Here is a 20,076-nt window from a genome sequence, read left to right as displayed (position 1 = left end):
GCTGCAATAAAGCCTGGCGGCCCTCGGTCCTCGGAAAGTCCTTCAGCTGTTTGTAACGCCTGCCTCCTTCTCGGTGCTTCAGAGAAACGTTTTTTCTTCCCCGTGTAATGGGGAACTTGCTCGCCTGACATGTCGTGTGTGTTGCTTCTCCATGCCGTGTTATCTGCCAGCCTGGCAGGAAGGGAACCCAGAGCTTTGGTTTCTACCACCCAGAAGATCTCCTTAAACAGAGAAAGCCTCTGTTGTGCTGTCAGTGCTGGAAACAGACCCCCCAAGGGACCAAATGGTCCCATATTGCAACGCCTGCCAGAGCCCACCAGTGGCTCCAGTCTCTGCTGTCCGCTCTGCAGCAGCTCCAGAGATGAAGTGGCCCTGGTTCCCCCGTGAAGCCACAGCCCCCACAGAGGCCAAATAGGGTTTGGTGACTTCTCGTTCAAGCACGGACATTGGTGGTGGGACAGGCCACAGTGTGTTGGCCTCACAGGCTGCTTCTTGCCCTCTGTGCTCCTGACTGACCCCTTCCAGGAGCTCCCGTCCTCAGACCCACTGGCCCTGCTGTCCCCGTGCAGCACCAGTGGTCACAGAGAGTCAGTAACTTGCCCAGGGTAATGAAGGATGCATGTGTTGGAGAGCAAAGGGACTTCTGCGCGGGCGGGAGAGGCTGGTGCCAGGGGCTGTATGTGACATCCCTGCCCCATGGCATCCCCTGCCAGTCATGGCCCCCGTGGGAGGCACCCCAGCCCATTGCCCTCCCCAGTCACTGTTCGCATGCTGCAGGCCAGCTCGCTCAGACCAGACACGCTGGTGAGGGGCTCTGCATGGTCAGAGGCACGGGCTGGGAAAGCTGAGCCTTTCCCAATCAGGTGCCTAAATCACCACAGCATGAATGAGACTAAACTTGCCCTAAGGGGAGTCCCTGGCTGCAGGGGGTTTACTCCTGGTTCCAGCACCACTGAAATTAAAACTACCTCCCTGCCTGGTCCAAGGAGAGCTGCATCCCTGGAGGTGGTGGTCTTACTACCATGGCGAGGACAGGGCTGGCAGTCCCTCGAGGGGGAACTCTGCCTGGCAGAACTGGTGGAGCAGCATGGCAGGGTGATGGGGGATGCAGAGTTGCCTTCCCGCTCCCTTCTCCCTTTCCCAAAACCCCAGAAACGTCTCCTGTGTGGAGGGGTGAGCTTCTTGTCTTTTCCACTTGGTGTTCCTCTTCTGCCCATCACAGCACTGCAGCTCCCAACAAAATTCATCCAGGAGCCCTGGATGGTGCCCTGGAGCCACTTGGTCCCATTCAGAGCCTGGCAGGGTCAGACCTGTCTCCACGGCTGTCCCCGCAGCTCTGTGTGTCTGGCAGCGCCTGCGCACCAGCAGGGCATGCTCAGCTGGCGTTCTCCCCACCACAGAGGAAGCAGCGGGTGCGAGCAGAGATTCAAGGAGTCTTTTGGAGCAAAAGAGAACTTTCATCCTGCTGAGCGTTGTTTGCCAGCCGGCAGATGTCCAGCAAAACCCTGCCCCGTTGCATTTGCCATCGCAGAGGTGGGTGTTCTGCGAGGGGCTTGATTTCGCAGAGGGCCTTGTCAGCTGGAGTACACAAGAAATTAAGCACAGCCTTTGGCTGTCAGAGCGGGTGGACGCCCTGAGGCACTCAGTTTGCAGGTTTGCTCATCTCTCCCCTCACTCTGCCTTGCTAATGTGGAGGTATTTCCTGTACCACGGCCCCACGGTTTGCTTCGCCTCTGTTTTGCTCAGGGACTTCAGCTCAAGCGTAGCTCCAAATAAGGCTGCTGGATTTGTTTTTTAATATCTTAATTTCCTCTTCTTCAGTCCTGTTGCATTTCAGAGAGCTCTTTGCAAGTCAGTGCTGTGTTGAGAACCCCTCCAAACAGCAGAAAGTGTGGGCCCATCACTGAAGACTGATGAATGGACTGAAATGGAGAAAAATTAAGGTTTTTTGCCCCTCTTCATCTCCAGGGAAGTCAGTTTGGAATAACTAGAGCTAAAGGAAGGGATCAGTAAACTGATCTAAAGTAGAATCTGAGCCAGAAAGTCTCTGAGAGCTGGATCAATGGGGAAGGTGATAGCCTTGCTGGAAGGGGCATGGTGTAAGGTTAGCGCTGGGCAGACACCGCAATCGGAGCCCCGTGTTGCTCAATCACTAACACTTGTTTTCTCCCTGCTGCCCACAAAGACCCAGACTCCTTCCTGAAGTCTGTGCGTCTCCAGCGCCTGCCCTCATCCTCATCAGAGATGGGAAGCCAGGACGTGTCCCCTCTCCAGGAGACCAGCAAGGACCCCTTTTCTGGAGACTGCAGGTGCCGGCAGGATGGGCTGACCGTCATCATCACCGCCTGCCTGACCTTCGCCACAGGGGTCACAGTGGCCCTGATCATGCAGATCTATTTTGGAGACCCTCAGGTAAGATGAAACAGTGGCTTTTGCAGTTGGGCTTTGGGTCCAAAAATAGGAGAAGCTCCCTAACTCTCCTCCTGGCCAGCAGTTGAGCAGAGGGAGTACTGGTGAGTCCCATCCGGTGTCAGTGAGACCCCAGGTGCTGAGTCTCTCTCTGTGATTTCACTCAGATTGTCTCAAAAGCTTGTTCTGCAGCTGGGGGTTATGCTCAGAGAGGTGAGCTGCGCTCTCAGCCCCTGCCCCATGGCCGGGATGTGGGAGGCTGTGCCTGGCAGATTTGGGGGACTGCCAGGGAGAGACGGGCAGCCCCACTCTGTGTCTCCAGCTGTGGTTTGAGCCAGGCATGAACACTTTCAGAAAGCAGTCCTTAGTTAAGCAGTAGGCATCTTTCATGTATCTCCACTTGGAGAGAGTTTTATGGATCTGTATGCCCAGGCTCACTCCTGGTCCAGGGCCAAGCAGGGGAATAGCTGAAAACAGAGCTGAACCCCCTGCTAATCTGTCCCACAGGCCAGTGCTAAATTGCAGAGCAAAGCCAGCGTGGCCACGGGGCTGTCCCTTCCTGCAGAACATCCTCTGCCAAGTACTGCAGCCTCGGAAGGGCCAAGGCAGTCGTCACTAGCATCTTCGCCACGTGCTGCCCAGAAGGGCAGAGCTGCCTGCGAGTGCACATGGAAGAGATTTGCTCTTTTTGAATTCATTGCTCTCTCACTGGCACACAAAATGCAGCCACTGGGAGTGGAGCGGCCTGGCCCTGCAGCTGGGGGTGGCGCTGGAGGGAGCCTGTGGGACACAGCCCCTTTTGACACTGCTGGAAGGGCCGGTCCTGCCCCCAGCCTCCTGTGGCCCTTCACCATTCCCAAGGCCAGTCTGGCTCATGCTGAGATGCATCAATTTGTACCACGGGGTTAAAATGAACCTTTCAAAACTTCCCGTGACTGCATTAGCACTGTTGCTGGCAGCAGGGAAGGATGAGGACGAGCCATGGTACTGAGGGCCATCACCCATTGGTCTTGAGGGTTACTCCAACCCTGCTCTGGAGTTGTGGAGTACAGGGTGAGATGTGGCCCAGCGGTTTAGTGTGTCTGCTGTTGAATGCCGGCTGAGCTGGTGGCCACGGCTACCTGCAGAGCAGCCACAGTTGCCCTGGTGCAGGGACATGCCAAGAGACATGTTACTCCCACCCACACCTGGAGGCACCTGAAAATGGAACAGCCTTGGCACTGGCCTCAGGCTTCATGTCCCAAGGAGCTGGGTGAAGACCTGGGTGTCCCCAGCACCCCTCCCCAGGGCCAACTGCTCTCTTTTTCTGGCAGATCTTCCACCGTGGCGCCGTGGTCACGGATGCTGCCCGGTGCACAGCCCTGGGCATAGAGGTGCTCAACAAGCAGGGCTCCTCGGTAGACGCAGCCATCGCCTCAGCCCTCTGCGCAGGAATTGTCAACCCCCACACGTCAGGCATTGGCGGGTAAGTGTTGGGCACCCCGTGCTGTCATCTGTGGTTGTCTTCAAGCAGGTGTTTGAGGACGCATGCAGAGACGTTCCTCCACGGCAGCATGAGTCCTGGTGCATGGTACTGGCTATCTGACATCAGATGGTGGACGTGTCCACATCTGCACAGGGATGGGGACCCTTCCTGTGCACCAGGGAGGGAAAAGCTGCATCTGCCATAGTGGCAGCCAGGAAAGTACAAGCCTTAGGCTCAAGAGGGTTGAAAAAGTGACCACAGGCTGCTGAGCGTGCCAGGAGCTTGGAACACACTGAGCTCAGTCCCGATGCTTTCAGAGATCGGGCACTTCCCTCTGTAAGCTCAGCTCTGCCGAGGTTTGAGCCTGGCTCCGGGCAGCAGCAGGGTGCGGCGTGGCAGCGAGGGGTGGCCTCCTCCCAGCCCTCATCCCCAGGGTGGCATCCACATGAGCCCCATGCTGTCTGCTCTGCAGGAGGTCTGGGGAGCGTTGCATAAATCGCCACCTGATAGCTTTTCCAGGCTGCGCCACAGATTGTTGGTGTAAGCAAAAACCCTGTTTTGTTGCGAAATGGCTCAGATTAGAAAGAAGATCCCAGATGGTCCTGGTCTGGCAGCAGAACAGAGCCAGCAGCCCTCTGGCCAGGCTGGCAGAGACTGATCCAGCCTCGCTGCAGGCTCAGCATGGGGCTGCCTGCGTCCTGCACTGGCCCTGGCCTGGCTGTCCTGAACTGCTTTCTGGGGAAGACCAGCAGCGCTCCCTGCGCCCGCTGGCCAGCCCCGTGTTGCTGCTGAGGCTGGTGACCTGCTGTGATGGCCCCGCCGCACCAGAGCTGGCCCTGGCCCCAGTGACACCACGCTCTTCATTTCGGCTTTACGGCAGTGGCTGTTGCAGGGCCAGCCGGTGCTGCACCGTGACCCCTGTCTCGCTGCAGGGGTGGCGTGATGCTGGTCCACGACATCCGGAAGAACAGGAGCTGGGTGATCGACTTCCGCGGGGTGGCTCCTCTGGGCATCCCACTGGAGGGGGACCTGCAGAAGGACACCAAGGTGAGGACCAGCATCCCACGGCAACCCCTTCAAGGCCGATGCTGCCTGATGTCTCCAGCTCTCCCCTTCCCCCAGCTCTCAGGCTGAGGGGGAGATGCCTGGGGAAGTGACGGGAGGCCTCGGCCATCATGGGAGATCCTGGGCCCTACAGACATGGAGAGTCCAGGGAAAATACTTCTTTGGCAGCCCCAAAACACCTGGAGCCTGCGAGGCTTAAGGAGTAAAGAGGCATGTCCTTCTGGAAGTGGGGACCCAGGAGAACAAAGTCCTAGGAAGGAGCACAGTCCCATGTTGCTCTGCTGAGTTATTTCTCCTGACCAGACTGGGCTGAGACCAGGATTGAATTTGCCTCTTTCCTTCCACACCCTTTTATTCCCTAATTTAAGGGTTCCCACAAACCTTTTCCGCTCTCCTAAGGACCATGCAGACACTTTCCGTGTGCATATTACTTGTGTCTCCTTGACTTGCAATTGGGGACCATGTCTTGTGTCCTCCTGGGAAGAAGACTACTCCTCCTTTTTGTCCTTCCTGTTTTACAGCCTGGTCTGCTTGTAGGGGTGCCAGGCACGATACAAGGAATGCACCGGGCGCACCAGTTGCACGGGAGGTAAGACATGGAGCTGGCACAGGCAGGCTGTCCTTGTGCTGCCCTGGCTGTGCCCTGGGGTCCCCACAGGCTCCTGGGAGGTGCACAGTCAAAACCATTATCTAAGGGGTCCTTGGAGGCTTGTGGTGAAAAATACGTTCATTTAATGAAAGAATCAGCTGGGGCAGGTTTTCTGCGAAGCAAAATTTTGGCTAACAAGGTGGGCAGTAAATGTTCTCTTGGAAATAGGCACAGAACACTTTCACGCATGTCTGTGCATTTTCATTCTCCCTTTAGCTGGCCCCTAAGAAGTGTGGCCGCCCGTGGTGCCCTGTTGGGACAGGGAGGGATCTGAATGACTTGCTCAGGGTCAGGACCTGGCTTGGGATTTTGCTCCAGAGATGCCCCTTCCCCTGTCCTGGCACTGACGTTTCTCTCTGGTGCACACTGTGGGGTGCTGATATGATCCTGCTAAAAAGGAACAACCCACTGAGCTCAGTGCTCCTTCTGTCCACCGCTGGCCCCACAGGAGGTCTTTCAGGAGCCCCCTGACTGCAGAGCCGAGCCCTGCGCTTTCTCCCCACCACCCTGCCCTGCTGCACCCCTCCGAGACACGTTCCTCCTTGTCCTTTCTCTACTGGCAGGCTCCCGTGGTCCGAGCTGCTGGGCCTGGCAGCCGGTGTTGCCCAGGAGGGGTTCAACGTCACACACGATTTGGGTGAGTACCTGGTGGGGAGCCAGGGACGGCTGCTCAGCACAGAGGAGCACACCGACCACCGCGCTGGGGCACAAGGCAGCTGGGGATGTAGATCATTAAATTAGGACTCTTTGGACCTGGTGATGGGTAGTGTTAGGAGCTGAGCAACGCAGGAGCCGCGGTCTGCAAGGACAGAGCGTGGTGGCAGCAAAACTGGAGCCGTGGTCGGGGACAGGTCAGAGCACCCCACGCTGGGAGCCACCCAGTGCCAGCCAGGGACGGGCGCTGGGGTTTCTTTGGGTTTCCTTCCCAGCTCTGATGGATGCAGGATCCGGCCGTCCTCTAGTTCTGAAATAGGGCAAGAGGCAGCAGCAGCTCCACAGCATCCTTGTCAGGCGCGCAGCCACTCTGCGTGTTCCTGCGCCCTGGCTTTTCTGGATGCCCTTCCCCTTCTCGCCCGCAGCCAAAGCCGTAAGTGAACTGAAGAACCTGAACTACTCTGACAAATTTCGGGAGATCTTCCTGCCGGACGGCCAGCCCTTGCTGCCTGGGATGTTCGTCAGGCGCCTGGACCTCGCAGCTGTGCTGGAGCTGGTGGGGGCAGAAGGGCTGTCAGCTTTCTACAGCGGAAACCTGACCCAGGAGATAATCTCCGAGGTGAGCCATGTCTATCCCTGTCTCTTCCCCAGACTGCGCGACACAGCCTGGGCTGGGGGTGCCATGTCACCTGCTTCAGGTAATGACGCGGGGGTAAGCCATAGCCCAGTGTCAGCACAACGATGGGGACAAATGCACGGAGCCTCCTTTTTCCTTCCTGTCCCTGCAGTGGTGTAAGTGACGCAGGTCACTTCCACAGCCTACAGAAGTTAAACCTCCATCTCCTCTATAACCAGGACAGTCCGTTTTTTTCAAAGGCAGCAGAATCTCAATTTCAAACCCCGCTCTGGGCTGTGTTGGTATCAGTGACAGCCCTTTGGACTCCATAATGAGAGATGCCCCACTGTTGAGAAGCAAATGGAACTGTCAGTCTTCCTTCAGGAAGATGGTTTAAAGATAAAACTGTGAGCCTTGTTAGCAGAGGATCAGACAGGCTTGGTCACTCTTAGGGTTGCCCTAGTTTAGCTCCTGTTGTTAGAGGTGCTCTGGGAAAAATAGCAACAACAAACAAAGCGATTACTGTGGTTCAAACAAACAAACAAGAGAACTTCTATACCTGTGTAGTTGCAGTTGGGGTGGTTGGTGGCACTGTTTTCCCCTACCATTGTGGTTCCAGTGATGCACCTTCAGTGTGTCGTCAATAACCTGGAATGGGCTCATTCAGCTTAAGTCTTAGAAATTCATGAGCTCTGTGTTTGGAAATCCTCTCCTGCAGTTCATCTGGACCACAGCAGAGGAGAGGAACAAGGAACAGGAAAAGTCCTCAGCTTGCGGTGCATCTCCACCACTAAATCCTGCTTTATCCCCCATTCCCCTGCCCCAAGGGCTGCCACAGGGAAGTGCAAACTCTATGGGGGAGCAAGGCCCAGGCTTGCACCACCAAAGACCCTGACGAGCTCTGGGATGAAGTGCGCAATTGCGGCTTTGGTTGCAGAGCAGAGCAAAGTGTTGGCTTCCCACCGTGTTTATTGTTCCAGCAAAGGGGGGGCATCAACGTGGTGACATCAAATAAGGCTCCAAAACACCCTGCCCTTTGTTTCCACCAGGCACAGGTGCAGAAAAGTGCTCTTGGGGGAATTTTGAGGTGGTGTCAGGTGGCTGACCAGGGCTTCTCCCCTTTCTGTGCTGCTGGGCTCCTCCTGCCCCACTCCACTGCTGATTCAGCCAAGCTCCGAGGAGCCAGCTCCTGGCATGGGCACCTCCCTGCTCAGATCAGCTGTCGGGTCCAGCCTGGGCTGTTTGTTCTTGCCTGGTTTTGGGTGGAAATCCAGAGCACTCCTGGCAGCAACTGACCCCAGCAGAACCTCTCACCAGGTTGTGTGGCTTCTCCTGGGTGGAAGGAAAGAGCTGGCTCGTGAGCACAGTAGCACCTGGACACTGGCTGAGAATATAACCTGCTCCAGAGGACTTAAAGGTCAGCAGCGTGCAGTTATGATGGTCCTACCTCATCTCCATCTTGACTCAACCACAGAAGACCTGCAGTGGAGGGAATTATCCCTATTTACTGTGTTCAGGAAAATTACTAAGCCCGGAAAATTGTACCTCTGGAGGGTCTTACAGAAAGGCTGGGGTACTGCAGACCCACTACCAACTGAAATAATGACAAGTAGGATGGGAATTGCATGCTAAAGATTTCTGCTGATGGTGACGTGCTCTTACACGTGGCTTCCTTCTACTCTGGATCCATAAATATCTTTTATCCTGGCAGTATTCAAATGCTTCATGACCTTTAATATTCTCATCCCTGCCACCCAAGGGAGCGCAGCCTGTGAGGCAGTGCCAGTCCCCATCTCACGGGTAGGCAGAACCTCTTCAGAGCACCCCTGGGGTGGGTGAGCTGCAGAGCCTTCCCATGATGGTGTATGGTGAGGCCAGGCCACCAAGACCACGAAGACGCAGATTTTCAGGGCATCCTGAGGACCCTGGTGCTTGGCTGAGGAACCCCAGTGGTCTTTGTTTGACAGGGTGGTGTGTGTCCGCCCGAGCCAGCCTGAGGAATGCAGAAAGCCTTGACCCAGCTTTCTCAGCCTTGCTTTGCTCTCCTACGCAGGTCCACAACTACGGAGGAGTCTTGGTGGAGGAAGACTTCAGCAATTACAGTGTCACAGTGGAGAGTCCCGTCCACACGGTCTATCAAGGTAAACGCGTGACCCATGATCACACACTGGTGCAGTGTCTGGATAGAAGCTGGACCATAGGATAGCACCTATGTCTGCAGACAGTTCAAAGTTGATCTACAAGGGAGAAACCCTTACTTTATCCAAACAGTTGCTAAAATGTTGTTCTTTTCTAGAAATCTCGGTATTTACCCTTGTTGTAGCTGTAATGTTGCAAACCCGTCTCATTTCCATTCTTCCGTGCTGCAGTCCAGAAGCCAACCAGCCAACCAACAGGAACTGAATTTCAGATGTAAAAAAAGCATCCCTATTTGGGCTTCCTTCACCCATCATAAAGAAACAGAAAGATACAAGGGGAATGTTTTGGGAAATCTTTTTCAAGTCATGTTGCTTTTCATTATTTCTCCTCAAATGTGGAAGGGTTTCCCTATCCTCAAGAACACCAGCTCATGGGAAAGTATGGTGACTGGACAATAGCTGATGAAAGCACCTTCATTCCTCTCTTCTTCCCTTCACAGGTCACCTTGTTTTCAGTCCCCCACCTCCCCATGCAGGTCCTGCGCTGCTCACAGCACTGAACATCCTCGAGGGCTTTAACATCACAAGTCAAGTATCCAGAGGGAATATCTTGCACTGGATGGCAGAGGTAAGAGGAGCTTCGACATTTGGCTGCATTTCTTGTGCTGCTAGGGAATAACTTGTTTATTCCTTGGTTGTACAAAAATGTTTGTAGGTAATTCCCAGAGGAGAATGAGCACATAGACTGATATTGTGTAAATCTGAGCTGTGCTGCCGCCTCAGGTAGGTGCAGATGCCTCTTGCTCAGCTGAGCTCTTTCTGGCTTAGGCAGAGCTTTTTCAGAAGAATAAACTGGCTTTTGCCCATTTCTTGTATGCAAACATCCCTTCAGAATGGCCCCACAGCAGCTGAGGGTGGTCCCATCTATTCCTTCTACCTCTTGTGCTACAGTGGCCCTGGCTGTAGCAGAGCACTGCTAGGGCGCTGCAGGGAGAGTCAGCAAGGTGATGCTGCAAGCAGAAACCTCTATGTGGCAATGACAAGGAAAACTGACCCAGCACTTTGTATTTTTTTTAAACCTTCACGTTTTAGCCAACCTCATCATCTCAGTGGTCCAGATCATGATTTTTCCAGTTTTAGTGCTGTCAGCCCTACCAGAACATTGCAGCCTTGCAGAAAGTCAGGCAGGTGCCCTGTTTCCTGCTCTGTAAGCAGAGTTATAATCTTAGATGCTTAACAGACCCATGGCTGGATTTTACAGGTTGGAAATTTTAAGCAAGTACATAACCACAGCGTTGTGGCAGACAGGACAGTGGATGCTTGGAGCTGATTGCCTCTCATCAAAGTTCAACAATGGGAGATGTTACCTGCAGAGACAGAGAAGGTTGAATCACCTAAGTTATTTTTGAGCTCTCTTCAGGAAACTTTAGACGAATCTGCTTGCTCCATGTTTGCACCAGGCCAAAAGTTTCACCCATTTGCTATCGTGCCACAGCGGAGGAACAGTGACGTCCACATAAAGGGCAGTCACTTCAGAAGATGCGTAACCTGGTTACTTGGGACCCCACGGCTGAACACGTGGCTGAGGTTCAGTGCTAGGTCAGCAGCAGATAGTCCAGCCCCGGGACAGCCATGACCAAGATATCCTTAACCTGTGGATGTGGGATGGATGTGGGCTGCTTGTTCCGGGGGACCTCTTCCCTGGCCACCAAGCCTCTTGTACATCCTCCGTATGGTGTGGTGATCAGGAGACTGCTTCATGGAGATGCCACCTTCTCCAGAAGCTAGTCATGATCTACGCTGTACATCAGGTGATAAATGCTGGCATTTCAGGAGAGGTTGTTGATGTATCAAGGCAGAAGTCACATCTAGGCTGTCTACCTGCAGAGTAATGTGCTCTCTCGAATCTTGAATGACAATGGCATGACCTGCAAGCTGGCTTGATTGAAAAGCACGTTTCTCCTTGTGGCTGTCCTCTGGCTACGCACTGAAAAACAGGGCTGGACAAACCATGTCTTTTTTTAACTGCATCTTTTTGCACTTTTAACGGACCGGTGTAGGCAGGATTCTGCACGTGTGAGGAACCAGATCCTCTCCTCTTCTTAAACCAGCATTCCCTGAAGTGTGCTGGGACTGACACTTTCTGTTCAAATCCTTTGGGTGGCTCACAGCCAGGAACACATGGGCAGCAGCTGGTGAGCAGAATAGGTCATCTGCTGGGTAATGCTGCTGTGCCAGCGGAGCTGCCATCCAGAGGCCATGGCGAGCCTGGGATCCACTGTCCCACTGGGGTTCAGTGTGACCTCTGCTGTTGTGGTGACCGCTCAGGATTGGCAATAGAAAGGAAGTGGTATCCTGGTGACCCTGTGTGCCAGCTGGCAACGCAGACGGACAGGTCGGCTCCTGCCAGCCATGCTCCACCGTGCACCAACACTGCTGCCTACACTTGGCTCCCCCGGCGCACAGTTTACCCTGCAAAACTGATGCCCTCTGGTCCCCATACCCACATGTGGCAGCCTTTTGCACTGAGGTATTCCCAGGACCAGGCTTTTAGATGTTTTCCTTCATAGGCTTTAGCCAACATTCCAGGAGACCAGATACCTCTTCCTATTTGGAGCATCAGAAGTTGTATTTCCAGGGCCACCTAAATGAATGTTTGCTTCTCTCTCTCTCTCTCTTTCCTTTCCTTCTTTCTTTCCTTCTTTTTTACCTTATTTCAGACACTAAAAATAGCCCTGAGCCTAGCTAGCAACCTGGGAGACCCATCCGATGACGTGTCCGTCGCTCATGCTGCAGAAGGCATGGTGAGGTAGGTCTGAGGCTGACAGGCACGGTGACAGACACAAGATGTGTTCTTTGGATATCATTCCTAAATCTGCTCTTTTCAGCGCACAGGGAAAATGGAGGTTTTCCTACCTCTGTTTTACTGAGGAAAGGTCAGCCCTTGAGGGTCACTCTTCCACAGGGATCACAGCTGATACCACGGGACGGCTCTGGAGTGGGTGGTGGGATGTCCTCTCACAAGGGTTTCCTGGAGCCAGCTTGATCTTGAGGATTCCTCCCACTTCCTCACCCCTCTACATATTCCTTCTCAGCATGTTGTACAAACAGCCATCCACACGGTCATGACCACACGTGCAAGTTTCTGGCTTTCCCTTCCCCACTGTAAGGCTTGGTGCCTTTGCAGTACACTCAGATGTGTGGGAGAGGCCAGGCCTAGGGTTTCAGCCCAGCCTCCCACCTCAGAGCCAGGTTTAGCTCCCGTTGGTGGCCAGAGCTGGACCTGACTTGCCCTCCTCCTGGAGGACAGCATTCAGCCAGGTGGTGCCACCTCTTGTCCATCGTGGGTGAGTTTACCACTGTAGACAGGGCCTGGGAGGTCCACGGCGTTGCCGCTCTGTGTGGACCGAGCCATCTTGTCTCCTTCCATCGGGTGAACTGGAGGAGCTCCCTGTCCAGGAGCTGTATAGTTGCACGCCCAACAAGAGACCAAGAGATTATTCGGCTTCCTAGGCTTATGGCTTTCTTTCCCTCCCTCATTGCTGAAGTAAATCTGAAGCCAATTCCCTGCGCCAGCTGATTAATGACTCCCAGTCCTTCTCGTCTGATCTCCGCGTGCCTCACTTCTCTGTGGAGAGCAGACCTGCTGCCAGCCAGGTCCTTGTCATGGGACCTGATGACTTCATTGTTGCAGTTGTGAGGTACAGGATTTACTGCTTCCTTCCATAATGTACTCAGAGGGTGGGAGCTGGGAGAAGAAAGCAGTTTCAACAGGACAGGATGGGACCAGACCTGAGGCAGCTGGGCTGCTCTGTCCCAGTTGGTCCTGCAACAGGAAGAATGGGGAAGATGGGGTGGAGATGTGTGAGCTGGTACTGCTCTGCCCTGTGCAATCCAACAGCCCTCTCACCATGAAATGTGGCTGGGTTGGCCTGAATCTGCTCCCTGGAGAGAGATGATGGCCAAGTGTGAGGACTGATAGGGACATGGAGACAGATCCGTCACCCACAGGGAAGGACAGAGCTGCTATCACCCAGATGGTTCCTGCTCCTAAGGACATGGAGACTTTCACTCCTCACATCGAACCAGCCCTAAAGAACTACAGAAAAGTCTCTGCAGGCCACAGTGGGACAGAAAATTTGGGCCCTGAAAGCCTTGGGGTGTACAAAAATCTCTGGGAGGATTTTTCTGACGTTTCTTTGTGTTTCTTTTCAGTTCTTTGAATCGTCCCTTTGGCAGTGGAATAATAACACCCTCTGGAGTCCTCCTGAACAGCCAGATGTTGGATTTCTCCTGGCAGAATAAAACAATGAACCACTCAATTCCCAGGCTGGTAATGAACGACTTGACAAATTCTTTATTTCAGCTCTCTGTACCATTTTTTTTAAATTGTATTCTTATCTCCACAGCAGGGAGGCTATTTAGTGCCTTATTAATGACTGAGAGACAACAGTCCATAGAAAACTCCTATTTTTTCATTAAATGAGCTACTGAAACAGAGTAAACAGAAGGCTTCATGTGTATCAGTTATCATTATAATGCAGTTTTATCAAATGATGCTGAACTTCTCAGCTATTTTCCCTGCAGTCCAGATGCACTTTAAAGCAACAGTCCTTTTCTCTGGACTTGAATTAAGGACTCTCTTCATAAATTGCTGCTCTGCAGGTTTAAAAGTGACGGATGGCAGAAAAAAACCCTCCAGGTCTTGGAAAGAAACAACTGCAGACGAGTACTTGTGGCTTCTTGTGCTGCCTTGCTGTTTATTCTTGCCATGTACTTTAAAACCATCCACCTCTGCTGGGTTGGCACGTTACAAGTGGGTGAATGGCTTCATATGGCTTCTGTAAAAGAAACCACAGCTTGAAACAGGACGGGTGCCGTTAATGTTAGAGAGCATTGTTGTAACAGTGAGGGTGGCAGCCTTGCAGAACTACACAAGTGCCATTGCTGGCTGAATATAAAGAGTACAAAGCGAACCTGCGCAATCTGAGCACCAGCAGAGCCGGAGTCAGCTCACTGAAATTCTTCAGTGTGTCTTTTCTTCCACTGCAGCAAAACCTCATTGAGCCTCGGAAGCGGCCCCTGTCTTTCCTGTTGCCCACCATCGTGAGGCCATCCGAGGGGATGTGTGGGACGTACCTGTGCCTGGGAGCTACCAACGGGGACCGAGCCCTGAGCGGCATCGTTCAGGTCAGTGCTGTGTGCGGGCACTGCCCCTTCAGAGCAGCTCCTGCAGCACAGGCTTTCCCTTCCTGACCTCCCAGGCTGTGTGGAAACTGGTGGCTGCAGGATTACCAGTTCAGCCTTTGATGTCACCAGTTTCAGAGCTACTATTTTACTTCTCTTGCACCTTTTCTGGTGGCTCCACTCGCAATTGTGGAGGAAAAGCGTCTTGGCAAAATCTGCACTGGTTTTGTGTCATTCTAATACCTGTTCAAAGTTTGTCTTAAGGGTCATTAGGACAAAAAGGAGCATTTTCACTAAGAGAACTGTGGGAGACTGGCAGCCCTTTAGCCCTCTTCCCTATGAAAAGCTCCTTTCAGTGCATTCCCGACTGAATTCCTCCCTGCTCAGCACTTGCTGTAAATTTTGCACCTTCTCCTAATTTATGATTTGTAATGAGGTGAAGTATTTGTGTACAGCTTGACTGCATGCACAACAGCCATGCATTGCTAAAAGGAAAGGTGCAACTGAAGTTGGCTCCCGTTTTCCTTACCTTTTGGTAGGCACCATTCAGAGCAAAACTAAAGCCAACCACTACTTCCCAGTGCTGTGTTTGGAGAAGTCCCGTGCTGAGCTTTTGGCTGTAACAAACAGGGATTGAGGGATTACACCGCGTTCCAGACACACCACTCTCCCAGTTTAACAGGAACTGTGTGACAAAAAGCCCAGGCAATCCTGCAAAGGTACTGCTTTCCCACCGACAGCGTGCAGGCTGTTTCTAGGGTGTCTTTGTATGTGCAAAACCCTGTGTTTGGTGAACAGTTCAAACTCTTCTCTGCCTGCTGCGTCTGCAGATGTTGAGGCCACCAATGAGGGGGATGCTCGGGAAGTTGGCTCCTGTTCTCTTTTTTATTGTTATTACTGAGGATCTTCTGTTCTCTTGCAGGTTTTGGTAAATGTTTTAACGTTTAACAAGAATCTGAGTGAAAGTCTGGCACTTGGACGACTTCACCCACAGCTTCAGTCCAACACCGTGGAGGTTGACAGTGAGTATGGACACTGGGTGTCCCACAGATCTGGTGTGGTTAGAAAAGGAGTGGGATTTTCTTAGCACGCTCCTGTGGAAGCGCAGCAGCCCAGGGCACAGCTTGCCACATTCTAGGGTCCCCAGTGGGCGCAGAGGGTTTTAGGAAAGACGAAAAGCAGCAGCACAACTTCTTCAAAGCTTGGAGCCCTTGCTGAGCTGTGCCCTCTCCCTCTTGTCTGGGGAATGCTCTTTGGCCCCTCCAGTACCGACTGTCCAAACTTCTTCAGGTACGTCTTTCTCCCCAGCCCTCCCTCTGTGCCCGCACACCTCCTGGTAGCAGTCTTGTCCTGGCCTTTAGACCTTTTGGCGATACGATATTATGCCATTGGGGCTATTCTAATGAACAGGATTGTGAGCACATCTTCACCCAGACAGGTCCTGACAGCCAGCAGATCTTCATACACGTTACTACTGCCGCCATAAATGATATTCCTTCACTTTCCAGCCTGTGTCCCTCAACTCCACCCGCTGGGGAGAAGACAAAGGCTTAGGACAAGACTCATAGCTTGACAGTGCTGGAAATGCAGCATCAATGCTGACACTGCCAGCTCGTGTCCTGGTGCAAGTCTTGGTCTACTTGGTGTTTTTCACAAAACCCCAGACCTTAGCAGTGTGAACCATCGGTGACATTTGGTTCTCATTTCACACAAAATAGCTGAAGTTCCTAGGCCTTCCCATTTCAGAGGAAAATCTGAAAATGTCTTTCAAGTGTGACCCGCAGGCTTGGAAACTGGAATGTAATGAAAGCAAATGCAGAACTTCAGAAAGTCCTGATTGGTGGGTTTGGACATTTGGCATCACCAAGGTGTATGCAACATATCTGTGATGGGTATAGCTTAGTTAACTGTGAGGGGTTTGTGTGCCTGCTCAGTTTGTCCACATGCATCCCCAGCTCCATGTCTCCAGCCACACAGAAATTACAAAATGCCAATAAACCAAATAAAAGCAGAAGAGCGAGCAACCTAAGGGAGATGGCTGCAAGATTAAGAAACAAAGGGGAAGTTGGAAGGCTTATCATGAACTTGGTCATTTGGCAACTTGTGTTACTGTCATTAGTTTTGATTTGCCTTGCATCTTATTTGGACTGATAATGGTTGACACTGAGCGGAGGCTGCCTGGTGTTCTGTAAGCAGAATAACTTACAGATAACAGTAAATTAATAATAACTAACAGTAAAATAATAATAACAAATAACAGTAGGTGCCAACAATGTCTTTTTCCCTTTCCCAAAGAGGATCATCTTCCACATCTTTAAATGGCCTCCCTTCACACTGGAGATCCCGAAGGGTTAGGACAGAGCTTTGCATCAAAGGCAACGGTGGTTTCAGTTACAAGCTCCTCTTTTAAAATCCCTACAGGTGAGTTTCCTGAAGAAGACATTGAATTGCTTGTGGCCAGGGGCCATCGAGTGGAAAAAGTCAAAGTAGTCTCCCTAGTTCACGGGGCCAGGAGAACCAACAGCTTCATCATTGGCCTGAAGGACCCCAGGAGCGCGGATGCTGCCGAAGCCACGATTTTGTAGACGCGTTCGCTGACCAATGCTTGGAGAAATCCCCCTGAGCGACTTGCATGCTCCGAAACGGCCCCTGCTCCGTCCCCAGGGCGGGAGCCCCGTGTCCGCACTGCTGAGTACACTTCCTGCATTCCCCACCCAGGACACCACCAGTGGGGTTGGCAGCACCGACTCAGACTGCTCCGATTTTTGTTCTTTTATTTTTAAATTATTTGAATTGCAAGCAGCCCGGTCCTTGTTACAGGAAGGCAGGGAGCGCACTTTTCTTTCGGCAGAGTCTTGCTAATAATTTCAGCCTTTTCAACAGCCCAGTTCCAGCCAGCATCTTAATTTTAGTGAGCAGGGACATTAGCAAAGGTAAAACCAGCTGATGATGAAACCATCATCTTCCTTTCCCTGTCTTTCCCAGGTTTGCTCTTTGCCTCCTGTGTAAGCCAATAATCAATACAGTCTAATGCAGTGGTTGCAGGTGCCTGTAGCTGGAATATCGGGGAGTCCTTTCACGCTCCTTATGGGCCAGCTGATTTTTAGGGGCATGCAGCCTCCTGTGTTGGATCGTTTTCTCACATCGCTATATACACCTTGAATTTGGGGAGAAAATCTTTTGAGTCAAATTGCCGCACAGCCCTGCTGGCAGTGTGATTTTGTAACCAGAGCAATGCTGTTCAACTTCTAACATCCTGTGGACCCCCTCGTAGTTTTCTTACAGAAATTCAGCCTCCTCCACGGTGAATTGAAGCTTAGAGATAATGGGCTTAATTTTCTTAGATGTTTTTCGGGGATATTTTAGTAGCACTCCACAGACTTGTAAAAATCCACAGACTGAAAAACCACGTGGAAGCATTTTGGTGGGTTCAGGGCTTTCTTTCCACTGCCTTATCTCAGCCTGCCCTGACAGCCCAAATCCTGTAATCCCTGCAGAGAGGCTTGGGGTTTTCTGTTAAATTCAGGCCTGGGCTTCAGCTCTCTTGGAAAAGTTGAAGAGATGGAGAGAAAAGGTATAAACCAGACCAGACACCGCTGAGATAATTTTCTGTCCACAGCATGTAGTGTGAAATACAAGAATGCTGCTGCATTTCTTGTGTGAAACGGAGTGAAGAGATCATGCCACACCTGACAGCTGCACCACTCCATTCAACCACATCGGAACATTCCCTTCTCTTTTCACTGGCACTAAAATGTTCAGAACGTGATCATTTTCTGTGGTCTAAAAATTTGGTTATTCCCTTCATGGTGCGAATACATCAATGGCTACTGTACATATCATGTGTGTCTGTCTGCTCATGGTTGTCTTGCTCTTTCGTGACGTTTAAACCAGTCGCCGCCAGGCTTCCTCCTGAGGGACCCCCCAACACCGTCTGCACCGCACCTCCTAATGCTCCGCTGGACAGGGGAGAGCGCGGGCATTTTAGGGTGCTCAGGGCGCTGCAGCAGATAATTGGACTGATGGTTTCTGTCCACTGAGGATCCCAAAGGGTCTCCATGGAGCCTGGCACATTGCACCCCGGAAAGACAGAGATGCTTTGATGCTGCACTGAAGTGCAGCTGCCCATGAGAAGAGTGCGGCAGCTACCATGGGAGCATCAGTGGTGGTTTGTTATGGATGTGCCAGTGGCCTCAGCTGAGAGGGGGGTGGTTAGTAGGTCGAGAGAGGTTCTCCTCCCCCTCTACTCCGCCCTGGTGAGACCGCATCTGGAATATTGCGTCCAGTTCTGGGCCCTCAGTTCAAGAAGGACAGGGAACTGCTGGAGAGAGTCCAGTGTAGGGCTACAAAGATGATCAAGGGAGTGGAGCATCTCCCTTATGAGGAGCGGCTGAGGGAGCTGGGTCTCTTTAGTTTGCAGAAGAGGAGACTGAGGGGAGACCTCATTCATGTTTATAAATATTTAAAGGGTGAGTGTCACGAGGATGGAGCCAGGCTCTTCTCGGGGACAAACAATGATAGGACAAGAGGTAATGGACACAAACTGGAACACAGGAGGTTCCACTTCAATTTGAGAAGAAACTTCTTCTCAGTGAGGGTGACAGAGCACTGGACCAGGCTGCCCAGAGAGGTTGTGGAGTCTCCTTCTCTGCAGACATTCAAAACCCGCCTGGACGCCTTCCTGTGCAACCTCATCTGGGTGTTCCTGCTCCGGCAGGGGGATTGGACTGGGTGAGCTTTTGAGGTCCCTTCCAATCCCTAACGTTCTGGGATTCTGTGATTCTGTGAACGGCGCCGCCTTTGGGAGGCTGCCTTCACAGAATCCCAGGATGTCAGGAGTTGGAAGGGACCTGGAAAGCTCCCCCAGTGCAAGCCTTGCCAGAGCAGGGTCACCAGAGCAGTCACACAGGAACGCGGCCAGGCAGGTTTTGAATGTCTCCAATGGCCTTCAGTGCCACCACGCTGCCCATCAGGCAAGAAGAGGTTTTCTTCACTATAGGGCCAACAAATCTGTTTAATTTTCTGTCATCAGCACTGATGTTGGTCACTGCTCAAGGTCAGCACTTTCATAAGACTTTACATGTCTTGGAGCAGAGCTCTTCAGGTTTCCCGGGAAGGGGAAGACGTGGGTTTGTGCTTTGGATGTCACTGGTGGAAATGTGGGGTTTTCTGGTGCAGTACAGCAGTGGTTGACCCTCGGGCATGGAGATTTACTGAGCACGGCTGCAAAATATGTGGTCAAGTCAACGTTGCTTCAGTACTTTGCATGGAATATCACAGGACACTTGGAAAGAGAAAACTCCTCCTGATGAACTGAATTCAGTGACTCCCGATGCTGGAAGCTGTGTTCATTTGGGAGTTACAGACTCTGGTCTTGGTGTGAAAGGGCACTCACGCACCCCAAGGTGTAATTTCACAGCAGTTATTCAGAATCTTAAGCATGTTCCCAAGTGCTCTGCTGGATCATGGCCTATGTTGCAGAAAGGAGAAAATTTAAAATAATTGCAAGGTGGGACTTAGGCCCCTGGGTCATGGCTAAGAGAAGTAAAGATATTTTGAGTTATTTTCCATTTTCTCTGTTTAAAAATGGCACCAGTAAAGCACAGATGTATTCAATATGGAAACCCCTAATCTGCTAATTGGCCCAGTGTCTCCGATACTTTGAGTCCATCTGTTGTGATGAGATCTGATGAATGTAACGTGTGGTACATTCAAATGCCCAGCGTTTCCTCTGTACAGGTGAGACATTGTGAAATAAAGGGCCGCATTCAGGAGCCGTGTGTGTGCAGAGGAACTGCTTTGGTTTCAGCCTGGCTGGTGCAGATGTCTGACAGCTCTGAAGCAGAATTTGTCCTGAAACTTTCACATGGAAGGGTCAGTGTGGAGCTCAGAA

General features: G+C 52.2%; 1 protein-coding gene across 1 annotated transcript; it reads left to right on the top strand.

Annotated features, from left to right (window-relative positions):
* The first annotated feature begins 1,927 nt into the window (after positions 1 to 1,927).
* On the top strand, positions 1,928 to 16,768 carry GGT7 (gamma-glutamyltransferase 7). Its single transcript, XM_010194994.1, is given in 15 exon segments — positions 1,928 to 1,943; positions 2,186 to 2,412; positions 3,723 to 3,874; positions 4,807 to 4,921; positions 5,461 to 5,528; positions 6,152 to 6,225; positions 6,668 to 6,861; positions 8,912 to 8,999; positions 9,497 to 9,624; positions 11,717 to 11,805; positions 12,545 to 12,697; positions 13,212 to 13,329; positions 14,049 to 14,186; positions 15,106 to 15,205; positions 16,605 to 16,768. Coding segments are annotated over 15 exon segments (1,824 nt in total).
* Positions 16,769 to 20,076: the final 3,308 nt, after the last annotated feature.

This window comes from Mesitornis unicolor, unplaced genomic scaffold (genome assembly GCF_000695765.1).
Source record: "Mesitornis unicolor isolate BGI_N332 unplaced genomic scaffold, ASM69576v1 scaffold43001, whole genome shotgun sequence".
Taxonomy (NCBI): domain Eukaryota; kingdom Metazoa; phylum Chordata; class Aves; order Mesitornithiformes; family Mesitornithidae; genus Mesitornis; species Mesitornis unicolor.
The sequence above is the reverse complement of the archived record's forward strand: the minus strand, read 5'-3'. Positions and strand labels throughout refer to the sequence as shown.